The 24,838-nt window shown below is 39.0% G+C and overlaps 2 protein-coding genes across 2 annotated transcripts in view; one reads left to right on the top strand and one right to left on the bottom strand.

The window, feature by feature from the left end:
* LOC127437194 (leucine-rich repeat-containing protein 10B-like) overlaps positions 1-1,997 on the top strand; it is a 3,081-nt gene extending 1,084 nt beyond the window's left edge. The window contains exon 1 of the mRNA XM_051691968.1: positions 1-1,997. This exon is cut by the window's left edge and continues 1,084 nt beyond it. Coding sequence (XP_051547928.1) covers positions 1-1,096 — 1,096 coding nt within the window. The 3' untranslated portion in view covers positions 1,097-1,997.
* A 5,456-nt stretch (positions 1,998-7,453) lies between these two features.
* Positions 7,454-13,705, bottom strand: LOC127437614 (protein phosphatase 1 regulatory subunit 32-like). Its single transcript, XM_051692646.1, has 10 exons — positions 13,636-13,705; positions 11,675-11,804; positions 11,317-11,564; positions 11,137-11,213; positions 10,976-11,041; positions 9,491-9,577; positions 9,348-9,413; positions 8,536-8,552; positions 7,760-7,848; positions 7,454-7,567 (listed from the first exon to the last, which is right to left on the bottom strand). The coding sequence occupies exons 1-10, from the start codon at positions 13,703-13,705 to the stop codon at positions 7,536-7,538; spliced, it is 882 nt and encodes a 293-aa protein (XP_051548606.1). The 3' UTR covers positions 7,454-7,535.
* Positions 13,706-24,838: the final 11,133 nt, after the last annotated feature.

Below are 24,838 nucleotides of genomic sequence, written 5' to 3'. Positions count from 1 at the left end.
GGCAAGTGGAGACCCGGTGTTGGACTTGAGTTACTACAAGTTCCGCCGGCTTCCTCGTCAAGTCTCGGATCTGCAACATCTGGAGAAGCTCTACGTTTGTGGAAACCGTCTTCGTGACATCCCCAAATGTATCGTGCAGCTGCAAGGCTTGCGCACCTTGGCGCTCGATTTCAATAAGCTTGATGACATCCCGTTGTCGGTGTGCCAGCTGACCAATCTCACCTGTCTCTACCTGGGCAGCAACCGGTTGATGAGTTTGCCTCCAGAAGTGAGGAACCTTCAGAGCTTACGCTGCCTTTGGGTTGAAAGTAACTACTTCCAGCGATTCCCCAAGCAGTTATATGACCTTCCCCATCTACGCTCATTGCAATTCGGGGACAACCGACTACGCACGCTGCCTTCGGACTTATGGCGCATGGAGGCCTTGCGAGGACTCTGGCTGTACGGAAACCGCTTCCAGGAGTTTCCACGCGTGCTCCTCAAGATGGAGCAACTGGAGATCCTGGATTTGGACCGTAATCGGATATCGGAGTTCCCCAACTTGCATCATCTTCCAGCGCTGCAGCTCTTCTCCTATGACCACAACCCTGTCAAGGAGCCACCACGTGTGGGGGAGGAGGTGTTAATTGTTGGCGAAGGGGCTGAGGAGGTCCTACAGGATAGAGACAGAAGGAAAGAGGCAAAAGAGCGTGCAGAGAAGGAGGCGGAGGATGTGGCAGCCGCGGCTGCAGCGGCAGCTAACCCCGTTATTCATGGAATACTTAAGAAACTTCGAATGAGCTCCGCTCTTAACCTAGCAGCTGCTAAGGAGAAAGAAACAAATGGCGCAATTCCATCATCAGCCACGGAGGGCAATGAAGATGAACCACAAAGTAAAGATGAATGGGCGGAGTCTGAGAGACAAGGTGTGACGCTTGATGAGGCAGAGCTTGGGTATGAGGAGGAGGGCCTAGGGTATGAATGGGAGGAGCTAATATATGAGGGGGAGGGCTATGAAGGGTATGAAGGGGCAGGGTTAGAGTATGAAAGAGCAGAAATGGATTATGTCTATGAAGGGGAGGAGCTGGAGGAACACGCACAAGGGGGAGGAGCTTGATATTTGCACGTCTTCAATGAGTTTTTGGAGCTTACTGTTTAGCGATCTGGACTGTTAGTGCAAAGGTTGCAGGTTCAACCCCAAGTTAAGATGAACTGGAGCATTAAAGATAGATACTGGGCCCATATAATTGTACTTAAAGGAATAGTTTTAAAGCACCAAATTTAACACAGTGTTACAAGTTTTGCCTCTGAATTTGGATGTTATGCATTTGAATGACTGTCAATTAGTAACAAAACGTTTCAAATACACATTATGTCCGTAAGTTATGAAATGGCATCACTCAAATCCCACAAATCAAAGGCGAAGTGTGTAATTTCTACATGGCAAGCAACACCAAATGGAATTGCAAGTTGTTAGTTTGAGCGGGCCAATTGAGACGGGACTATCTGTTTTTCCAAAACGATGGCAGATGTGGCAAGTATTTGAAAATGGTTTGAAACAGTAAATAATATTGCAATTCTGTTGGGTGCCACTAGTGATGCAGAAATGACACATTTCATTGTTAAATGTTGAGTTTGCAACAGTTTTTTTTTTTTTTCACAGAAGACAGTGTTGCTATTATAAGAAAGCACTTATTGTTGGCCGGACCTGGCTGCGATCCTCAAACACAGGGCTTTCTTTCGTAATTGCAGGGTTTAACGATTTAAGAATTCTTATTCAAACAATCAAGTATGAAGACCTGTGAAACTGCACAAATTTGATGCATCAAAACTGTTACTGTGTGCTGTATACTTTTAATTAAGAGCAGGGCTCTGACATTTTTTGTTTATTTAGTGTGTGTGCAACTCTACTCCTGACATGGGTGTACTGTTTATAAGAAACTTGATACTGCAATTGCAGCGATGTGTGTTGGTGAAACCAAATATACTCTTATTAAATAAGCAATGAGTTTGACAAACATGTTTCAATGATTCATGTCTTGTGAGAAGAACTGATACAGGTACTGACAAAAGCTGATCAGATATAGCTAAAACAGTTCCATTTCAATGTTTGTCAGCCTTTTGACCATATTCACAATAAATAGTATCTCGATATTAAGGTATTTGCACTGAAATGGTTTAAAGGGTGATTTTGTTTGATCCGAGGAACCATCATTATAACCAGAAATCCATTTTTGCAAAGTAAACACCAATAGTTACAGAAAATTTATAAAGGTCTACTAGTAAAAGTCCATAATTCTCATTTTCCTCATTTGTTCATTTTTTCCCTCCAATATTCGTATTGTTTTTACCTACTTTCCAATTCCAGTCACACCTGCCAACTCTCTTATTATAGTCAAGAAGTGTTTTTATTGCCCTCTCATTTTCCTTCTTCCTTCCATCATTGTGCTCTTTAAACTCTCTCTCCATCTCCTGTCACTTCTGATCTCTCCCCAAAAGAGTGTCAAATGCCATCTGTTAAAATATTTACGTAAGGTTACGAGCTTGTCATTACTGCTACGAAGAATCTGAAACGAGCGATTTGGCATAACCTGTGACAGGAAGTGGAGAGATGTGCGTCTCCGCCCAATCTCCACGCCAGAGTCAACACAACCCATCTAACGCAAACACATTCATGCAAATGTGCAAGGCTCAGGTGTCTTTCAACCAGCCAAGTTTCCAAAAACATTCCTTTATTCACATCTGCAAATTCTGAGTTATATTGTCTTGCTGAAACTCTGTATTGTTTCTGAGCCATCTGAATAATGCATTTGACTAATTCTTATCCAGTTTTTACTTACTTGTTAGCAAATACAGTACAATTAGTTCCAGTCCACTATTTTGATTGGGCAAGCAGTCTGTCTATCTGTCAACCACCTAGCAACCACTCAGAACACCATAGCAAATGCATAGCAAGCACCCATCAACACCCTAGCAACCACCGCAAGCAGTCAGAACACCCTAGCAACCACTTAGCAAAACGCTAGCAACCAGTCTTACTGACTACATTACCTGACTGTAAAGCGTACGCAGATGTCAACATTGCCAATGCGCGGTCCATTTGAACATGCTTAACGTGCATTCTTGCGTTATTATTGTAACTGGATGTGTTATTATTCAGGTAAGTTGCTATGAATATACAACTTACTTGCTCAGCAATATTCTCTTAAAACTGTTGCTTTGCTATGACAGAAGTTGACCAAATTAGCTAACAGTTCACACTAATGTCAGCTATAGCGCTCCTTGTGGCAGCCTTGAGAATGCAACACATACTTGCGTTGTGTTATGAATTGCGGTCTGACACATTTTGGAATGCAACAACGCAAGAAATCGATCTTTACAAGCATCTGCGTTCACGTACTTGCATACTAACTTCAAGCTTTTAAAACTTAATGAATTTTCAGACAAGGCTTCATCATCGATGTATAAATGTGGCCGGTCCATGTCTTTAAATGTTGCGAAAGTTTCTGAAAAAGTTGTTTTTGCAGTTTAGTTTTAATAGGCTAAACAGTCTTTGAACTGGGGAGTAAGTTTTGAGTTCTGAAAGTTACAATACTTTATGTTTACATTGTACCATCAGCTCTTTTATTTCAAAAGATGTAGGAAAATGTAGTTTTCCCATTATACAACACATTTAAAGCCATTATGAGTCAGTCTGTTGCTGAGAGATTTTGGCACAGCCGTTGGTCCTGGATTCTCAGGCGCCGAGTGTCGAGTGTCTGTGGTGTGGTTGAGTATTCTGACATAGTCCAGGCCTGGTGAGGAGAACGTAGACTCTGTACTTAATCATTTAGAGAGCTTAATGCTAGTTTACATGAGCGCCATTTTCTCAAGGTCAGCCACATTGCACACAGCCACAGCTAGCACAAAGTCGTGAATGAGCAGTGAATCGGATCTGCAATGCTCAAAAATATATTCCCTGTGATATCACAATTAGAGTTTTGTGTCTTTTAGTCCACCTTGACAAAATTCACTTTTAGCATATATGGGTGTTTTTTCCATCATCCTGTACTTTTAGCACAGTTTTTCACACTCTCGCTAGTTTATTTAATTTGTCCACTAACGATGGACAGCAGAGTATGTACATGCATCAGAGGAGCTATTTTGTCTTATTTTCTTTTTCTTTATTTTTTTAAAAAGTCATGAAAACTGAAAACTCCCACCACAGTGTCATTTCCAGCACATCTTAAATTCTGTATTGTGTTCAATAGAATTCTGTGGTGAAAATGACGTGGATGGAAATTACATTTTTAAAGTTTTTGAAATAAATTGTCTGACTCCTTTGTCTTGCTAAGGCTAATTTAATAGCTAACATTATGTGTATCCTAAATACACACAATTAAATAATAGTTTCACACTTTTTGCATAATTTGGCAAGCTTGATAGGAAATGATGCCCAATAAAAATATTCAGTTCACCGGTGATAGTTAACTTGAATTCTATTTGTTTTCTCCAAACATCACTTGTCTCATATTTCATCTCAAGCATGCCCTTCATTGACACTTTTGTCCACTTGTTTATTAACAAGTACACTACACAAACTTTATTAGGGGCAAAACTATTTGCTGTGGTAGAAATAACGCCACAACTGTGGGACAGTTGTAATTTCTGAAAAATTGACACTCTTTGATTAAATGACCATAGTTTTGAACATGTAATAATTTTTATATTTTTGCAATGTATTTTCATAGTTTAATATTGAAAATCTGGGTCTGGGACAAGGCTAAAACAGTGAAATCTTTACATAAAAGGCATTTAAAAATACCAAAAATAAATTTTGTATGCTTGATAAAATGACACTAATTCAGTTTTAATGTGAGCTTCTTATAAAATTTGGACCGTACAAAAAAAAAATAAAATAAAAAAAAATAAAAAAAAAAAAACCCAAATTGAAATCTGTTAGTTTTAATTAAAAAAACAACCCCTGGGACATGAAACTGCCCAAAGTTGAAGAAACACCCAGATGCATTTAACATTTACAGTCGTTCTCTTCTGGCAAAATGACCAAAAATATTGATGTCTCATTTTGCTCTACACAGATTTTTGTCCAATCAAATGTTCTCTAGAATGACAATGCCCCACCCCTGCAACTGAAAAGTGAGTAACAAATCTACTGTAGCTGTGATGAAACTAAAGCCTACTAGCAAAGTAAAGAACAAAAAAAGACCACATCAACGTGCCATTTCAATACTAAATATGTCAACAAAGGACAGAAAACTGTGCTTGTTAAGCAGTTTCATGGGGTTTTTAAATCCACTCAGTAATATGTGTCTTCCAATGCCAGTTCTTAGCAGAAGTAATCTGGCGAGTCGTATGAGAGTGTCAGCACGAGAGGAGGGGCCATCACGTTCCAGCGCTTATGATTTTGCTCATGATGAGTAAGGCATGTTTGCATGTTTTATATGCCAGTTGGTTGTTATGACACTACAAGCCATTAAAAGTGTAATCTCAAGGCTTGAAAACTGCAGTGCGAAAACTAGATACATTTTTAAAGAAAACACAGTGCATGCCAGTACAAAACTTAATGCCACAATGCTTGCAGGACACTTTACATGTTTAATGAATGATTTTGGACCATTGTTTTTTTTTTTCAACCATGTCATCAAGACATTCGTGCTCGTAGCACAACCAGAGCTTTTATACTCAGGTTTAATACTAGGGTTCAGGGTTTGTTCAAATCCCTAACCGGGGCGAATTTAGGATTTCAGTCTTAAGGTGACTCAGCACTCAATGACACAATAAGATGTGCACATTTAATGTGTTTAACTGTGTTTAAATTATTCATGATAGCCAGCTAATTTTTATTCAGAATATTGTCATTTTCTATAATAATCACACAACAAAGTAATTAAAATAACTGAAAGTGCTTAAAGAACCATTCAAATCATAATTGTTTTACTCTCATGAACATTATGTGACCGTGGCAATATTTTTGCAAAACGAAATTATGTGCTTAATTACACATTTAGCTGCAGTTTCCAAGGGAAATTGTCCAGTTGGGGGCGCCAAAAGCGAGTGAAAGGTGTTGTAGTTAGACGAGGATTTTACAGCGAATATTAGATATTTTAATGAGTTTTTAATGAGTAAAACTTACCTCCTTAACCTAAAACTTTAACCTAAACCTAACCAATAGTGATCTAAAATAAAATGAGAGTTACATAAAACAGATATCCTTACCCTAAACCAACACCTAAACCTTACTGATAGTGTCCAAAAACAAAATGAGAAATAAAAACACATTTGCTGAAGCAGCCACTTCATTTTGTGTTGCTTCTATGACACGTCTCACGTGTCAGCTTGCGTGTTTGGCTGGGCTTGCGCGGACTTCCGAATCCAAAGTCCAACACTCTGTCAGGTGAGCTACCGCGGAAGCGAATCACATTGGAATAAGTGTGTAAATATAGGTGTCTGTAATACAAGCATTAATATGTATTGTTTTTCAAATGATGCGTTAGAGTAAAAGTGTTTTGATATCGTAACATAACAGTGTGTGTGAAATAGTGTGAAAAATAATTGTTTATCAAGTCATCATCAGCCGCTGCACTCATGATTTGCGTGATGGTGAATAAAATGCACAGTTGCAGTAGCGCCTCTAGTGTTCATTTCACCAGGAAACTGTGGCGAAACGTAGAACGCAGCACGTAAAAGTCACTTTGCTAAAATGCAGTTATGGTAATGTTCATTCTATGAGACTATTTTTCTTGCCATTCTTGTTTTAAGCATAAAACCACTCAATTCTGTTAGATTTCTCTGAAAACAAGACTTAATATCTTATGTCATTCTTATGTCTTATGTCAAGTAAAATGTTCTTGTTTAAAGGACGTTTAAGGGCCTCTTAACTGCCTGATTTACAGCAAAATAGCAACACTTCAGCAACCATCGAACCACTTATGGACTTTTTGAGCCGCTGTTGAATCTCAGCCATAACTGAAAGAGATCTTGCTCATGTCTGCTGCCACTGACTCACAGTTTAAAGCACAGGATTTAAAAATATATATGGTTTTATTCAGAGAGATCACTCATTCATTTAAAACTGTTCACCTTTTCTCCTTAAAGATTAAGAATTTAGAACCATCTGACTATGTGGGAGAGCGAACTGTTAGAGATATGAGAGAGAGAAGCTCACAAACACATTCACAAACCTGAGCGGGCACCATAACTGTGCCCATATGCCAACCTGCTGAGCATTCAGTTGGTGCCACTCCTCTCTCTGCATGCCTAGAAGCCTTTGTACATATGCCTTAGCAAACACCACAAAAAATAATATAATTTGTTTCTGAAAACATCAATTGGAAATGATGAGGTTAGATTAGAAAGAGAAACAGTATTAGATCTGTATCAATATTTCAGGTTTATTGTGAAGTTAAAGTGTTATATCCACTAAGATTAAACCTGTAAACGAGAGGAAGACATACAGAGGACTTTATTAACTGGTGTTCAGGTGTATGTGAATGAGAGGTGTATGCATGTTACCTGTCTGTGTCCCATCCACACTCTGTGTCTCTGTATGCCTCCTCTCACCCATTCTGCTTTCTGATGCTCACAAAACCTGAATGCACCAATTACACAAGGCAAAATAAGAACACACAAACAACAAAATTTCACCTGTTCCTAAACAAAACCAGGTGTCATTCATGTCTACATGGCACAAAAACACTCATTTTAAATAAATGAGTATTTAATGTTATCAGTCAAGTACCATCAGTACCAGTACACACACAGACAGAAGTGACTCACTCACTTTGGTAGTGTGTGAGGAAGTGTTGCGGGTCGGCTGGCGTATGTGAGAGGCGTGTGATGTTGGGGGCGTTCAGGACGAATCCTGATGAGCTCTACTGAATACAGAACACAAAGTACAGCTACAGTACAGCAAGAAAGCCATCTTAAAGCAGCAGTACACCCAAAATATATCATGTTTTGAATTATATTTTGAATGGATGACTGTTTGTAGTGCTGTTGAGGTGAGACTTTCCATCTTTGAGTGCCATTATGACATTCACATGTCGGTTATATCGGAATGGAATGTCTTAGAATGGAATTTTGCAATTTATAAAAGCTACTGTATTATAAATATGTATTCTAGGGAGGAGGGCACATCTTGGTTATCTAATTATTATTAATTATATTAATAATTATATTAATTATTAATAATATATTAATATATTAATTATTAATTAATTATTAAATACTTATTAATTAATTATTACTTGGATATTCCAATGGTTATCTGGCAAATGAGAAATTAACTGAAAAGTATAGTAATATTTTACAGAGAATGTTTTAGCAGTAAAAAATATAGTTCATTGAAATGTTTAATTGTTGTTAATTTAAATGAAAATTCTGTTATCATTTACGCACCCCCGTGTCTTTCCAAACCTTATGTCATTTTTCTGTTGAAAGGAGGTATTTTCTGACCTGATCTGCCATATTTGAATGTATGAAAATGCAATTTACATTTGAGAGCTATGGCGGAAGGGAAGATTTTCAGTGTATGACTTCAGAAGACTTGGAATATACCACACAGGTTGTACAGACTATTTTGAATGTGCTTTTTTTTGTCATTTTTGGAGATTGAAAGTCTCAGTTTCCCATTCGCATTCTGTATATGGAAAAGAGCAGCCAGGACATTCAACAAAATTTAATTTTGTGTTGCACAGAGGAAAGAAAAACATACAGATTTGGAACTACATGATGGTAAATAATGATAACAGAATTTTAAATAAAATAAAAACATTTAAAAAACTAGGGACGGGCGGATTGATCCGAAAGTATTGATACTTCTGATACTGATGTTGTATCAAGGGGATTGTTACTTGTAGAAAAATATCGATTACTAAATTATTGATTTTATTTTTTATTTACAATGAAAATTACTGTTTTATCAGATTCAAAGTGACAAAAAGATAACTATACAAGCAAATAGTTGTATGACTGGATATATTTCTTCTTCTGCTCATCTTAACACTGGAAACGTTGAACGACACAAGCAGTTTTTTCAGTCACAGCGCTCGTTTATCATAAATTTATTTAAATTAAAATCTGTTAAAAGACTAAAACTGTTCTGTTGTTGTTAATATGTAGTTAACAAAAATAGATATCTGCTAATTTGAAGGTTAGGCCTATAAATTAAAAAGAAATGGAAAAATCAGTTTAATAGAGCTATTGCATTGGTATCGATATCAGCAATATTGGTCTTGATAGTACTTGGTATCGATTGAAAATAAACAAGAGTTATCGCTCATCCCTAGGACAAACAAAAAAGTGTAGTTTGCACCGTTTACAAATCCATGGGTTAAAATATGGGTGAGCGAGTCAGTTTTACCGTCGGCCCAGCTAGCTATGGCAGGTCTGTTCTTCAGTCTGCTGTCCTCATTCAAGTTACTCTGCAAAGAAGCCTGTGGGCAGAATATAATGGAAATGCTGATCGCAGATAGAGCACTATAGAGAGAGAGAGAGAGAGAGAGTTACTCACTGAACTGGCCAAAGGCTTCTGTGTGTCTCTTGTGAAGCCAGTTTCTCGAAGTGCCTGAGAAGCATGTTTTGGTAATGCTTCATTGCCCTGATACACACACAGAAAACACACGCAAAAGCCCATTAATCCATATAACCCCACAGGCAACTAAAGTTGCAGAAGTCTCAAGTCTTTTCCCAATATTTTTTGGGTGACTACAGATATATATATATATAAAAAACAGCCTTTGGAAGAGCTTTTGACAACTTGATGGATGGTGTGTTATTTAGTGGTGTTTAATTTTGCTGCCATTTTTAGGTGTTTATTTACAAATACACTCAGCAGCTTACATTGTCAGTGGGAACTTAATCTTTGCATAGGTTTTCATAGGAATTTCCATATAGGGGAGACCGGGACTTGTCCCATGAAGAAGTTGTCACAAGGGCTATATCTCAGTAACAATAAGATTTGGAGTCTAAAGTGCAATTACATAAATGTGTGTTTTCTCTAAAAGGGTTTTTGTATGTTGGTTTCAAACACCTAGTAAATTAGAATGATTTGTGTGAATTCTACCCTCCAAAGTAAATTTTCACTATCATCATATTTTTGTTATAGCATGAGTAAACAAGCAAATAAAATCAAACCACTCTGGCATTCAACTATTGGAGTCAACTATTTATGAAGGAGGATTTTTACTGAAAGGTTTAAATGGGCTCTTCGGACAAAGGTATTTTAATTCAAATGAAAATCAGGTTGTCACGTGTTTCTAATGTCATAAATGTATACAATTACAATATATGATTGGCCAAAACAAGGTTTTGATATTTTTGTACATTACCTTTTCCAATCTTGTTTAATGAATCATTTTGTTCTTCACAATTGTTTTACTCTTTAACTTGAAAAACTTACAATTGGCTGTTTCATGCAGGAATGGATTTAAAGAGAGGCGTAGATTTTGTTTTGATAGTTATGATGGTGGGGACACTTTCCCTGTCAACCTCAAATGTTCACATCATACCTACACTATTGATTTAGTGGGAAGTTCCATTGTGACAACTTGCCCCATATAGTGACAACATGCCCCGCTATTCGGGAAAGTTGTCACAAAAGCTCAAAGTCTGTTCAATTAACTATGTCTGTGACAACATGCCCCGCTATTGGGGCAAGTTGTCACAAAAGCTCAAAGTGTGTTAAATGAACTATATCTTTTCTTTCATGGGCAAAAATGGTAAAAACGTCCAGTAGTTTTCTTGCAGCCAAGACTTCAAGGTATTTACAAAAAGACAAACTGATCTTCAAATATAAACCTACTCTGAGAAAAATTCACTGGAGTAAAAAGTGACAACTAGCCCCTGTGTCCTCTACTGATAAAAAAATCTGAGCATTAATGTTTTAAATAGGCTCCAAGCCTCATAAAATGGACACACTTTCTAAAAATCACATGAAAAACGTTGATAGATTGTTGGACAGAGTAATAGCAGAGGGCAAGAGGAACTGATGGACCACCTGTAAGAAAGATCCGGGCAGGAAGTCAGTCCTCATCACACTTTTCAGTGTCTTACAAGAGTCGACCTGCCCAATTAGAGCAGGGTCACCACTGGAAAAAAGGATTTGATTGTGACTATGTCATGACTCTGCCAACAGATTCTGTGCACAGAAACACACACGTTAATGTGCTGAGGTAGGAAAGTGTTTGGTTGCAGACTTGTTCTCTTGGTATATCCACTCTCCTCTCGAGGTCCAACTAAAAACAAGGTATTTTAACATTGAAAAAATGACACGTCACCGTTAGAGAACATTTACTTACCTAAAACTCTGAGACGTTGAGGTATGTAAGTGCCTTTTACTCAGTTTAACAGGAAACTGCTCTCTAAGTACCAGGGTAAAGTGACATGGCACAATATCTTGAAGCCTCCTGTGTCTCTGTATATGTGCATGTTTGGCTCTTACAGGTCTTGGCTGAGTGTCGAGCTGCAAATATCCACTCTCTCCATTTCTGGACCCAAAGCAGGCCAACGACTCCGTCCCATTAGGCAGAACCAGGCGCTGATAATGACACTTAAACTGAGACTCAAAACTGTCCATCAATGAGAGGCTAAGACAAAGGAAAAGCCTAAAATAAAAGTATCTAAAAGGTTAAGTGTGGTGCAAAGAGGTTTTGGGATGTATATGTGGTTTATAGTAGAAGTAAAAAAGCTTTTGAACACAATCTGTGTCATAATCTGTGGATTATCACAGCGGTCCAGGCTGGAACTGTAGTAGAGAACAGGATGGTGGTTTGAAGAGTAACCCGTCCCAGAATGATGACCTAGACATGACTGAAATAACTCCTTACCTGCAGGACACAACTGATGATAGACTCAACAATAACTTTTAAAACTCCGACATATTGTCATGTGCACCAGTCATTAAATGTTCAACACAAGTTAAGCTCAGTTGACAGCATTTGTGACATAATGTTGATTACCACAAAAAATTATTTCGACTTGTCCCTCAACTTACAATGGAAGTGAATGGGAGCCAATTTTTAGAGGGTTTACAGAAATGTGAAGCTTATCATTTTAAAAAAGCAAAACATTTTACTGTATATAACTTCAAACAGAAAAGGTTAGTAAGTGATTTTATCCAAACTAAATCATGTTACCATGCATATCATTTACGTTTTGTGGCTATACTTTTGAAACAGTGAGTATTTTAAAGTTTACAGATTGGCCCCAATTCGCTTCCATTGTAAGTGTCTCATTGTAACCTCGATTTTTGCTTTTTTACAGAAAAAGAGGGACAAGCCAAAATTATTTTTTGTTGTAATCATCATTGCATCAAATGCTGTTTATTGAGCTTGACTTGTTTTGAACCTGAAATTTTCCTCATTTTATTTTCATGAGCATTAAGAACATTTGAACACAGAAACATTTCTTGGCTTATTTCAAGTTGGATATGAAAAAATGTGCTAGGATAATATCAGCCTCCATTATTGGCGTAATCAGGCAAATGCTGATAAAGAAGAAAGCTTATGTTGGCTGATATACCATATGGTCCAATAGAGTATGCAATGTATTGCGCATTTACTGTCTACAAATTACAACCTGACAAAGCTCAAAAAGTGGCTCTAGATGATCCATAGAAAGATACATCTGTGAAAGATAAATCTATTACTATTCAGACAGCTGATAGAGGGGGAGGAATAGTAAAAGTAATACAAAATACTGCCATATACAGTATGTGACCAAAGTAAAAGGAATGTTTAGTTACCAAACATGCTACAGAAGGTTACTGTTTGATCATATTTCAGAATACAAAACTCAGCTGGACAAAATGTTAAACATTGGTTATGAAGAAAAATAGATAACAGAACAAGAGCTAAAATTTCTAGTAAACCGCCATCCTGTTTACCTCAGTACTCTATGCATTGCCTAAAATAAACAAGTCTAGTATAGATCCTCCATACTGACCTATAGCTTCAAGAGCCCTTTGAGGTCACACGGCGAGTTGGGGAAGTCGACTATGAGGTTGTGCGTATGGATAGGGGCGGGGCACGTCAGATTTACCACCTCAACCTACAAAAACAATGGAGAGAGGCGGTCTCCGTATCTTTGGCGACGGTAGTTCCGGAGAGGAAGGAGCTTGGACCGGAACTGAATCTTAAAGCCAATCAGTTCACCCCGGTCCCTTGTGGAGACCACCTCTCGCCGTCACAACGTACGGAGGTTGCCAGGTTGCAAAAGAATTTCTCTGACGTGTTCTTGCCTCTCCCCGGCCGCACTAATCTCATAAAACACCACATCGAGACAGCCCCAGGGGTAGAGGTGCATAGTCATCCCTATCGCTTACCCGAACACAAGAAATAGGTAGTATGGGAAGAATTAAAGGCCATGCTTGATATGGGGTAATAGAAGAATCCCATAGTGATTGGGCCAGCCCAGTGGTTCTGGTACCTAAGAGCGATGGCTCGTTCCAGTTCTGTGTGGATTATAGGAAAGTGAACGTGGTGTCGAAATTTGATGCATATCCATTGCCTTGTGATGACGAACTGCTCGATTGGTTGGGCACGGCTTGTTTTTATTCAACATTGGATTTAACAAAGGGATATTGGCAAATCCCCTTAACCTGATGTCCCTTGAAAAAACAGCCTTCTCCACACCGTTTGGTTTACACCAATTTGTTACCCATCCGTTCGGTTTTTATGGGGCCCCGGCTACGTTTCAGTGTTTTGTGGACAGGGTCCTCAGACCGCATGCTGCGTATACCGCTGCCTATTTTAATGATATCATTATATATATTAATGATGGGCAGCGGCACATGCAGCATCTGGGGGCTGTTCTGAGGTCGCTGCGACAAGCGGGGCTCATGGCAAACCCGAAGAAGTGCGCAATTGGGCAGGTGGAAGTATGGTATCTGGGGTTCCACTTGGGTCAAGGGCAGGTGCGGACCCAAATTGATAAAACCGCAGTGATTGCGACCTGCCCGAGACCCAAGACCAAAAAGGAGGTGAGACAGTTCCTGGAGCTAGCTGGCTATTATCAAAGGTTTGTGCCTAATTGTTTGGACATCACAAGCCCACTGACTGATCTCATTAAAAAGGGAGCTCCAGCCCTGGTCCAGTGGACGGAGCCATGCCAACAAGCATTCACACAGGTTAAAGCTGCACTATGTGGTGGGCCACTTCTGCATTCCCTCTCCCTTTTGTTTTGCAGACGGACGCATCGAACAGGGGACTGGGTGCAGTACTGTCCCAAGAGGTGGAGGGGGAGGAGCACCCGGTGCTGTACATTAGTCGGAAGCTCTTTATGAGAGAGACAAAGTACAGCACCATAGAGGAGTGCTTGGCCATCAAGTGGGTGGTCCTCACTCTCCGCTACTATTTGTTGGGACGAGCATTCACCTTCTGTTCGGATCATGCCCCGCTCCAATGGCTCCACCACATGAAGGATACCAGCGCCCGGATCACCCGTTGGTATCTGGCACTCCAGCCGTTTAAGTTCAAGGCGGTCCACAGGCCGGGGGCGCAAAAGGCTATTGCGGACTTCCTCTCCAGAAAGGGGGGGGAGTGGGCAGGCCGGACAGTTCCCCTGGCCTGAGTCGGGCGGTGGGTGTATGTGGAGGCAAGGGTGTGGTCGAGCCTTCATCTGGGGAGAGAGGAAGCGGTAAGGGTTTTCACCTGAGATGAATTGCTGGTAATTGCTGTTTCTTTGTTCGCAGTGAGAGACGGGGGATATAAAAGGGGCCAGCTGAAGCTACGAGTGTGTTGGCTACGAGTGTGTTGGCAGCTGACAGTCCCACTAGTTATATCGTTTGTGTTGATCTGAAGCTTTACCGTTATGCAGTCAAGTGAACGTGTTTTTGTGTGTGAATAAATTTTCTGTATTGCATCATAACATCATACATCTACGGAGCCCCTAAAGGGCCAAGGTAGTAGGGGGAAAATTAGTAGCGCAGGAAAAAATAAACAAATGCTTTTGCGTTCTCTCGCAAATTATTTTGCATTATCTCGCAAAAATCACATTCCAGTTGTTCACGGTCAAAAGTGACTGGAAACAATAAATGTGTAATTCTTTTAATTGTTATGAAAGAAATGTAAACCTTTTTTATTTTATTTATTAATTTATTTACCTATATGACCTTGACCTTGAAAATGGACTTTTCTTGTGAATATTTTCTCAAATACTGAACCAATCCTCATAAATTATATACCGTTTGAAAGCTTAAAATCTCAAAATCAAACTGTGCTGTCTATTTATTATTATGAAATTATAAGTTTAAACATTAGATGGCTGCTGAGAGCTACTTATTCATCCTTGGTTGAAGAGAAGATGGTTTCTAGATTTTGTCACAAGTTCTGAATTTATATATATATTTAAACATGATCAAAGACTACTTCTGTCAAAGTTTAATATTTTGTTTAATTTGTTTGAGGTTATTTTTGTCGGTTTTTGCATACCTGAAATGAGTAGAATAACAATTAATAACCTAATTTATCCCTGGTTGTAATCAGGGTTGGGGAGTAACGGAATACATGTAACGGAATTACGTATTTAAAATACAAAATATAAGTAACTGTATTCCACTACAGTTACAATTTAAATCATTAGTAATTAGAATACAGTTACATTCAAAAAGTATTTAGATTACTGAAGAGATTACTTTGCATTTTATTGTCATTTGTTTCATTTAATATTTAGTCCTTTCAGATGGAAAACATTTATACATATAAATGATGCGATCCAAAGTGCATTTGAACAGCGGTGAAACACTTTCTTATGATGTGTTACATTCATACGAGCAGACAGAGAAGTAAGTTTGAAGTAAGTTTGGAGCAGAAGAAATAGAAATAAACCTTGTGTAAATTGTTAGCGTTACGCTAAGCTAAAATGCTATTTCTAGCCATTTTACATGCACATGTTACCAGACACGATCATATTTTTTTATCAAGAAAATTCACGTTGGATCATAATTTCTTTTTTTCTAGCAAGACCTTTGATATTAGGGCAAAAATCATATTCTTGATAATAATTTTTGTATTGTTTTCCTGTAAAAATATCTAAAAATCCTTAAAACAAGCTCATTTTGATTGATCTTGTTTTAGAAACAACACTGCATAAGATATGTAGGTTTTTCAGAGAATGTGTTTTTAACATGTGTATTTTGTCTTACTGTACTGGCAGAGTTTTTATAGTCAAAACAAGTGAAAAAATCTAGCAGTGCTGAAGAATTAATCCAAAGTATTTAGAATACGTTACTGACCTTGAGTAATTTAACGGAATACATTACAAATGACATTTTACAGCATGTAATGTGTGTGTGTTCAGCATTCTAGATGTGTTATGGTCTCACCAATTCATTTTGGTGTGTGTGTGTTCTGCATTGTGGCTGATTTTTTGTGTATTTTTTTTGTGTGTGACAAATAATAATAATAATAAAAAAAATGGATTTTATAGTCTGACCAGTTCAATTTTGTGTGTGTGTATGTTTGTGTGTGTGTTTTGCATGCTTGATGATTGGTAGTCTCACCCCTTCATGTCTGAATGTTTTTTAGATTTTATATAATAAATAGTGAAAAAAATAAATAAATAATAAAATAAAATAAAATCTGTGATTTTTAGTGTTTCCCATTCATTTCCTATGGCGGTCACTTTTGACCGGGAACAGTACAAGTGTAACTTTTTTTTTCCCGACCACTTTCCAGACTGATTGAATCAACTCCAATTTCTTTGTGTGTGTTCAGATATCAAATAGATGAAAAGTCACCAAGTCTTGTACCCCTCAGATAAAGGAAACCAGTTTTATTGAAGAATCAGAATTGATTTCGGTCAAAAATGGCCAAACAGTGCATGAGGTTTAAAAGTGAGTTCCGAATTGCAGTTATTTTAAAGCCCAAAACCTTCAGTCACCACACATAATGAAGCATTTATTGCTTTATTAATGGAGAGGGAAACACCATCACAACAAAAACAATAATAATATGCGATTCAAATGTGCACCACAGCATTCCATTTCAATTAGACCATGCACTCGCATTTAATGTAATTTTAACTGTGTTGTCTTTATTTTCACACATTCATAAAATGAAGATTATGATTTGTGCATTGCCTAAGTATTGTCTTTTGGGTTTCACTCTTTGATTGCACTGGCTTTCTCTTTTTGTTGAACTCAAAAGCTGGAGTAATGCTGGAATACACATAGGAGAGCTAGCAGAAGACTGTCATTATGACGTAGCCTACATTTTACGAGAGAATGCAAAAGCATTTGCTTATTTTTTTTTTTCCCTGACCCAACAGATTTTCCCCCCACCACCTTGGCCCTTTAGGGGCTCCGTACCCGAGTCGCCTGACATTCACAGAATTTTCAATGCAGGAAAACCCCTGAAAAAACATCACCTGCCAAAGTTGCTAGTAAGAGTGACAGAGTTACCCGCCATGACTGATTTGGCGGGTGTTAATTTCAAACCCTGATTATAAATCATCTTTATTCTTTTAAAAAAGCATATTAAAATGGTTAATAATTAAATTAACATTATACCTGAATTTGTCCTGAGGACTTAAATTTAAACTGTAGGAATAACCCAGGTCTGACTGAACAACTAGATAGAAATTTAGCGTTTTAAACTGAATACAGTGTGCCCAAGAATATTCGTGCAAGAGAACTGAGAAAATAAAATAAAAAATACTATTAAAAATGCTAATAATCTCATGTCAGTCAAAAACGTAATTACAATGAGTTTAAGTCACTTTGAGACTGTCTGTCTGCTCTCAACATTTCATAGATGCTTTAATCTTTTTCTTTGATCCCCCTTGAGAATTTATTTGAGATGTTGAACGTCATCATATATTATCCTCTGACGTCACATAAACAGACGCCGACTATCAGAGACTTTCAAGTGGATCAGTCCTAGTGGTCTAAGCATCAGTGCATGTAGCCTGTGTGTCCACACGATGGCGCCGTTGATCCATTAAAATGGATAGGCAGCCATGCCTCTTGTCTCATGGTGTCATTTGTCCCATATTGTCTTGAGAGAGTGTGTATGGGAGTACCCATTTGTTATTATGGAGTCCCAGGCAGTTTTAATAACGGTATACAGTCTGCGTGGCCTTGTCCATGTCACACATCAAGCAGTCCTCATGATCACTACGGCCCTTGCTGTGAGTAAAGCAATAACGTGTCACGGCATTGAAATTACTCTCTTGATTGGAAAGATAAAATCAAATCCATCATAATAGCGGCCATCACAGAATCCTCTCTGTCTGCCTCTCACCCACAATTAATTCTCTGTCACCTTAACCATCAGGGTGTCTTCTCTCTTATTTCCCTGCGAATGAATACAAATGTCACTCTCTAGAGAGCCAGGCACTGGCGTTTATTGAGTGGTGCATGTAGGCATGGCTGCCCTTGTGAATAACGGCACTGTTGAGTTCGCTCAAGCGGCATGGTGATGTGTCCATGACTGAAAAATTCTCTCTTCTCAGATAACGATAAATGTCTGAGAAGGTGAATTAATCTTTGTGGCTAGGAGGTGAAATTCAACTCTGAACGTCGAGCCATATGGGGTGCCAGCGCTAGTTGGGTTTTAACAATGAGGTAAGTTCAGGTAAGTCAAAGCCAACTTCCTCAATCTTCGGAAATTGTTGTAGTTGAATGACGCAAAACGCAGTGAGTTTTATCGCAATATATTCAATTTACATTACAAACACAGTAGTATTGTTAATTTATACTATTATATAGATATTTTTGAGCTGCTAATGCATTTTTATTCATTTAATTTTACCATATTAAAGTTTTGCCTTGACTAAGTAACGAGTAAAGGCCTCAATTTACTTCCGTAGAAGTTCTTCTTCGTTCTTCGTTCAGGGGTAAAAAGAAGTTTTAAACAGCCGAGCAATGGTATCAGTGGTGGACTGGCCATTGGGAGAACCGGGACTTTTCCCTGTGGGCCGGCCGCAAAATCGGGCCGCATAGGCCGCCGCGTTATGCAGAACCGCCACAAAACTGCGCCACGATATGCGGAAGGGGGCAGCGATATGCAGAAAAGTTCGACAACTTTTGGGCCAGTTTCTATGTAAAATCCCAGGCCGAATTGTCTTCCCATTCCGCCCCTGAACGATATACTGTTTCCAAACATTCAGACACCTGCCACACTGATGTGGGAGGCATTTAGAAGTACATTTAAATATGAGGACACCAAGGGCATAGCCAGAAAATTACTTTTGGGTGGGCCTCAATAAAAAAGCATGGGCCAAGTTTTCGCCCAAATTTAGTTTTTACCAAATCTTCCCTAACAACACAGAAGTGGCGCATTCAAACAGTTCTTTCACACTTTCAGAAATCAGAATGTATAAAAATGTTTTAAACACTTTTATAAATATATATTTGAAGTCAAAGAATAATCTCTAATATTCTGGGTGGGACTTGGTCTAATTTGGGTGGGACCAGACCCACCCTGGCCCACCATTGGCTATGCCACTGGAGGACGCTACATGCAAACCTTAAAAAAATTTTAGCAGTGACTTTATGCTATTCTGAGTAGAATTCACATGAGGTCAGTAAAAGAATCTGTTTTATCCACTCAATGATGATTTAAAGTAATATATATGCAGTAGAAAATGTTTAATCTGTCTTGTTTACATTATGAATTCATGACGCTAATGTGCTAACATGCTACACGTGGCCATATGCGCTGGTTGCACTCTGTTATTGTAATTTATTATGACACTGATACCATGCAAAGAAGAGTGTATAGAAGTGTTAATGTGCAGAACAAAGATAAAACGATGATAGGGGCTCTAAACAGATGTGTGAATGGCTTTTGCTGCAGATGGCACATGAGGGAATGGGCACTTGAGAGTATCTGAGAAGATCTGATTCCTTCAGAATCTAAAAAAAAAAAAAAAAATCACATTTAGTCTTGGAAAATTTCTCTAAGTGAACGATCGTACCTAACTCTATTCTGCACATCGATGTGTTCATGTTGACTGATTTTGACTCATTGAACAACGTAAACAAAATTAGCCATTGGCCTCAAGGTAGGTGGAGCTCCAGGTCACACCTACCGATGACATGGACTAATGGCAGTAAGAAGGTGTTTAGCAGCCGATAATAATTTTTTCTAAAAGTTCGCCCCAGCAAGCTGTTATGAACCAACGAAACGAATGCAAAAACACCTTCTTTTTGGCCAGATTTAGTTCTAAATGACATCACAACCGTTCGTTCTTCGATTTTGTAAAAAGTATATTGAGGCCTTTAGAAATTACGCAAGTTCGTGAATGCAGATGCAAGCGCTCGGCAACCGCATTGCCACATGAATGCGTTCTTGAGTTACCATGGCGGAAACAAACCTCAGTTCTCAAGGGGGCGATAGAGTTACCTTCAAACATCTGTGGCATTAAACTGGATGTGTTATTATTCTGGTAAGTTACTATTACGGTCTTAACACATTTTGGAACGCAGCAACGCACAAAATCGAGCTTGCGTAGCTAGGAGCATCTTGTGTGGAGTATGTTTCGGCTTTTGGGGAACATTCAGACCAACCGCGTTGTTGCGCTTAAGGCCAAAACATACTCTACACAAGTATGTGAACACAGACGCTTCTAGCTATGTAAGCTCAATTTCGTGTGGTGTTGCATTTCAAAATGTGTCAGACTGCAATTCATCACAGCGCAAGTACGCTTTGCATTCTCAATGTTGCCACAAGGGGCATTAGTGTAAACTGTTCACTTATACGGTGAGTTTTTTCTTTCAAGTCAACTACTGTCATGGCAGAGCAACAGTTTGAAGAGAATATTGCTGAGCAAGTAATTAATGTCAATATATTTATATCAATTTACCAGAATAATAACACATTCAGTTTAAAGACATAATCTTTTGACAGTAACACTATCGCCCCATTGAGTACTGAGGTTTTTTCCCGCCAAGGTAAGGCAAGAACGCATGTTAAGCTTGTTCAACCGGACTGCACGTTTGCAATGCAGTAGCCAAGCGCTCGCATCTGCTTATGTGTACTTGCGTAGAGTATGTTTTTGCTTTAAAAAAAGCAAGACTCGATGCAATGAATCCACAGTTTTCCTGACTAATCACCGGGTGGCGTCATGATGATTCTGATTGGCACTTGACTGTTTTCTGGTTCTGTTCTACAAAAGAAGCAATGTTAAATCTACCGCAACAAGTGATCCAGACAGAGTTAATTGGAGTAAAAATGAGTTCAGGCGTAACTTGTGCAGTACATGGCTAACATAAAAACTTAAAGTAGTTAATGATATCAACATAACTAACCTCGGACCATCACCTCACGTCATCTTCCCAAACTTTGACGGGTGAGGCACTGTCAAAAAATGGTCATCGCAACTCTGTATTGGCACTATGGGGCCACATGTTTTTACATTTGGCAATTTTTACAAATTGAATACGTAAAATATCACATTATCCACCTAAAACATATGCTGATGATGTGAGTAAAAACATGAAAAATGGAAAACTAAAACAGGCTTCTGTTATGAATAGCAGAACACTTCCACATTCAGGAAAAAGGTGTATAATCATGTTTGAATGAACACAGAAGTGTGATTAATCACAATTACAAACATATTAGTATAGTTACATTATGCTATTGTACTGTAACGAGCGATAGTGAGACAAACAGACCCAAATGCAGAGGAACAGTTCAAAGGATTTATTTACAATAAATGTGATAATTCACTGTGGATGTTGAGAGTCCCGGCACCGGCTGCAGCAGCGGGGAGAGATGACAGAGAAGCGCATGCTGTGGCCACGCCCGAGGCAATCTGTGAAGAGTGTGTTTGTAGAATGAGTGTGTGCGTTGTGGAAGTAAGGATTAGATTCGGAGTCCTAAGTGATGTGCAGAACGATGCCCAGAAGGGTAGGGCAATCTAGCTCCCAACACGCGGGCAAAGATGAGGTATCCTCCGTGGAAACCCAGCTGACACGCAGTGAACTGGAAGGCAAACACACCCGACACGCGGGCAACCAACAGATACACAAGACAGGACCAGCTAGGCAGAGAGAGTGAGGTTAGTTACTTCACACCAAACAACAATCTAGCAAAGATACTGAGAACACGAAGGGCATAAGTAGGGAGTGAATTAGAGGAGAACAGGTGTTGCTCAGCACGCTAATCAGTGGCATGATCAGCATTCCCCCGGTAACAATCAAAGTTCCCATGGAAACGCCGATCATGCATGCCGGCCGCGCCTGCGAGACATGAGGGTGAGAAAATAACAAAACATACAAAACAAACCGGCAAACTCACTGGAGCCATGAGAGTACCCCCCCACCCCCCCAGCAGAATTGCCTTGCCAGAGGTGAAACTGATCTATGAAGGCGCGGTCTAGGACGCGGTCCCGAGCCGGGACCCAACATCTCTCCTCAGATCCATAACCCAGTTAACCAGTTACTAGAACCCTCTGTCCCTCCGCCTGACATCGATCAGTCTCCTGACCGTGTTTGCCAGAGAGCCCTCAACAAGATGCGGAGGAGGTGGGACGGGTGTGGCGGGGTGTAACTCAGAACGTAAAACGGGTTTGATCTTGGAGACATGGAAAACGGGGTGAATATGTTTGAGGTGAGGAGGTAGTTTGAGACGGACCGCCACCAGACTTATGACCTTGCCGATAGGAAACGGCACGATAAACATTATATATATATAATGACTATACTAATATATATATAAGCCCCTTATGAATTTTTATTCATTTCATTTTAACATTTTAAACAAAAACAGCGAGACGAAGCACATTGGTCTGTCTAGTGCATGTTTACTGTACATAGAAAAACTGTTGAAAGACACGGCACGGATGGAAGCAATAAGGCAGTGTTCGATGTAAACCTACTTTTCGACACAAGAGTGGTGTTTTTGTGGTGCAGGATACAATTCGCTTGAGTGTTTGCTTATGTGAGTGTGTTGCCTCAAAACTGCATTCGAAGACATTTTTGACTTGTTATCAGGACAAAATCTTATGTTCCAAACAAGCTGATAAGGCCAAAGTTTTGAATTTTAAACTTCATGCTTATGTGTTTTTTTTTTTTTTTTGGGTCATATTCAGGCCCACTCAAAATGTACACGCAGTTCCTTGTGCATTTTTTATAGCTTTTATAGCTCAGAGCTTCCCTTTGTGTGCAAAAAAGGCAAAAAAGTTCTGCAGATTCCATCTGATCATATCCATTGAAGTGTTGGCTGCAGACAGAACGTCACACTCAGTTCTGGATGGGAACACTTTGTTCCAAGCCATTTACCTTTACCTTGTCATTTAGCTGATCTCACTGGTTGAGACTGGCACAGGTGACTGTCATCTGCCACAAATGACCACAGCAAAACAATTCATCTTTGACATTTTAGAACTATTTAAAAAAGTCACAGATGACATTTACTGTGGAATATACAAACAGGGCCATGAGAAGTAATACGATTATTTTCCTTCCCCAAGTCCCCAATTTCCACACCACAACCATAAATTGCATATGGAGGTTTGGCTTGGTGATTAGAGGTGAGAGTGGAATCTATACTCTACATCTCTTTAATGGAATAGTTCAGTCTTTTGCATAAAACCTGAAAATTACATCACACAGACACGTCTGATGCAGGTACAGTAGGTGACTCTCATGAAACCTCTCAAATCCATCAGATTTCTTAAAAATAAGAATTTATATTTTTTGTACAAAATCAAGACATTTTAGGACCATCAATTTTTTGCATTGTGACAGTATTTTCATGACATCTCCCCCAATATGGGCGGCATGGTGGCACAGTGGGTAGCACCTTCACCTCACAGCAAGTCCTGGCTCAACTGGGCCTTTCTGTGTGGAGTTCTCCCCGTGTTCGCATGGGTTTCCTCCAGGTGCTCCGGTTTCCCCCACAGTCTAAAAGACATGCAGGTTAAGTTAATTGGAGATTAGGTGTGTGAGAGTGAGAGTGTGTATGTGTGTTGCCCTGTGATGGACTGGCCACCTGTCCAGGGTGTTTCCCTACCTTCAGCCTGAGACAGCTGGGATAGGCTCCAGCACTACCTGCAACCCCTGCATAGGACAAGCAGCTATAGAAGATGACAGCCATGGTATTTATACATCATGTTGTACTGCCTTTAATTTAAGCCAGTTTAAATAAAAATGTTACTTTTTTTGTATTGTAACACAATAAAATTAATGTAGTAAAGCAAATATAGTAATGGGCAGGAAGTCTTATATTTCAATTAAGACATCACCTTCAACTTTCTAGTCCTTACTCTAGTTTCTGAGAGATCTAAGCAAAATTTTACAAGACATTAAAGTGCAAGATAACGAAAAGTATTTTTTGGTATTTCCCAATTTGATGATGTACTGTACTAGCATGCCAATTAATTAGCTGCAAATGGACTGACATGCCTTAAAGGGGCTGTGGCACAAACAGAAATCTTTGTAACTCTTAAAGGAATATTTCGGGTTCAGTACAAGTTAAGCTCAATCAACAGCATTGTGGCATAATGTTGATTCCCACAAAAAGTATTTCGACTCGTCCCTCTTCTAAAGAAAAAAACATGTAGTGCAACAAAATACAATGTTTCAAACTTCAGCAATAATTGTGCTAAAATCTGTTATGTTCCTTGTTAGTGTGTGTGTTGTGTACTGTATGTGAGTGCAAGTTATCTCCAGTTTAAAAGCTGTTCTGTCATGGTAGATCAATCATACTGTGTTTGTTTTGCTTGGGGCTCAACAGAAACGATTCCTACTGTTGCATGGCCTCTTTCTTTCCCTTTCCATATTTCTCTCCTTCCCATCTAATTCTTAAACATTCTAACACATCTCCTTTCTAATTACAATTGAGCATTTTTCCTGTAAAAGTAATGGTGACTGTGTACAACACAAGACATCTCCGATACTCATTTTATGTCC

This window comes from Myxocyprinus asiaticus, chromosome 48 (genome assembly GCF_019703515.2).
Source record: "Myxocyprinus asiaticus isolate MX2 ecotype Aquarium Trade chromosome 48, UBuf_Myxa_2, whole genome shotgun sequence".
In the NCBI taxonomy this organism is placed as follows: Eukaryota; Metazoa; Chordata; class Actinopteri; order Cypriniformes; family Catostomidae; genus Myxocyprinus; species Myxocyprinus asiaticus.
This window is presented reverse-complemented; position numbering and strand designations above follow the sequence as displayed.

Excerpts from the sequence above, each read along its gene's own strand:
- LOC127437614 (XM_051692646.1), bottom strand. The coding sequence starts at position 13,705 with ATGCGGTCTGAGGACCCTGTCCACAAAACACTGAAACGTAGCCGGGGC. Across the intron at positions 9,578-10,975 it reads TGCCCGGATCTTTCTTACAG|GGCAATGAAGCATTACCAAA; the intron begins GTGGTCCATCAG and ends TGTGTGTATCAG. Across the intron at positions 7,568-7,759 it reads CTTCCTCACACACTACCAAA|GTTTTGTGAGCATCAGAAAG; the intron begins GTGAGTGAGTCA and ends TGGTGCATTCAG.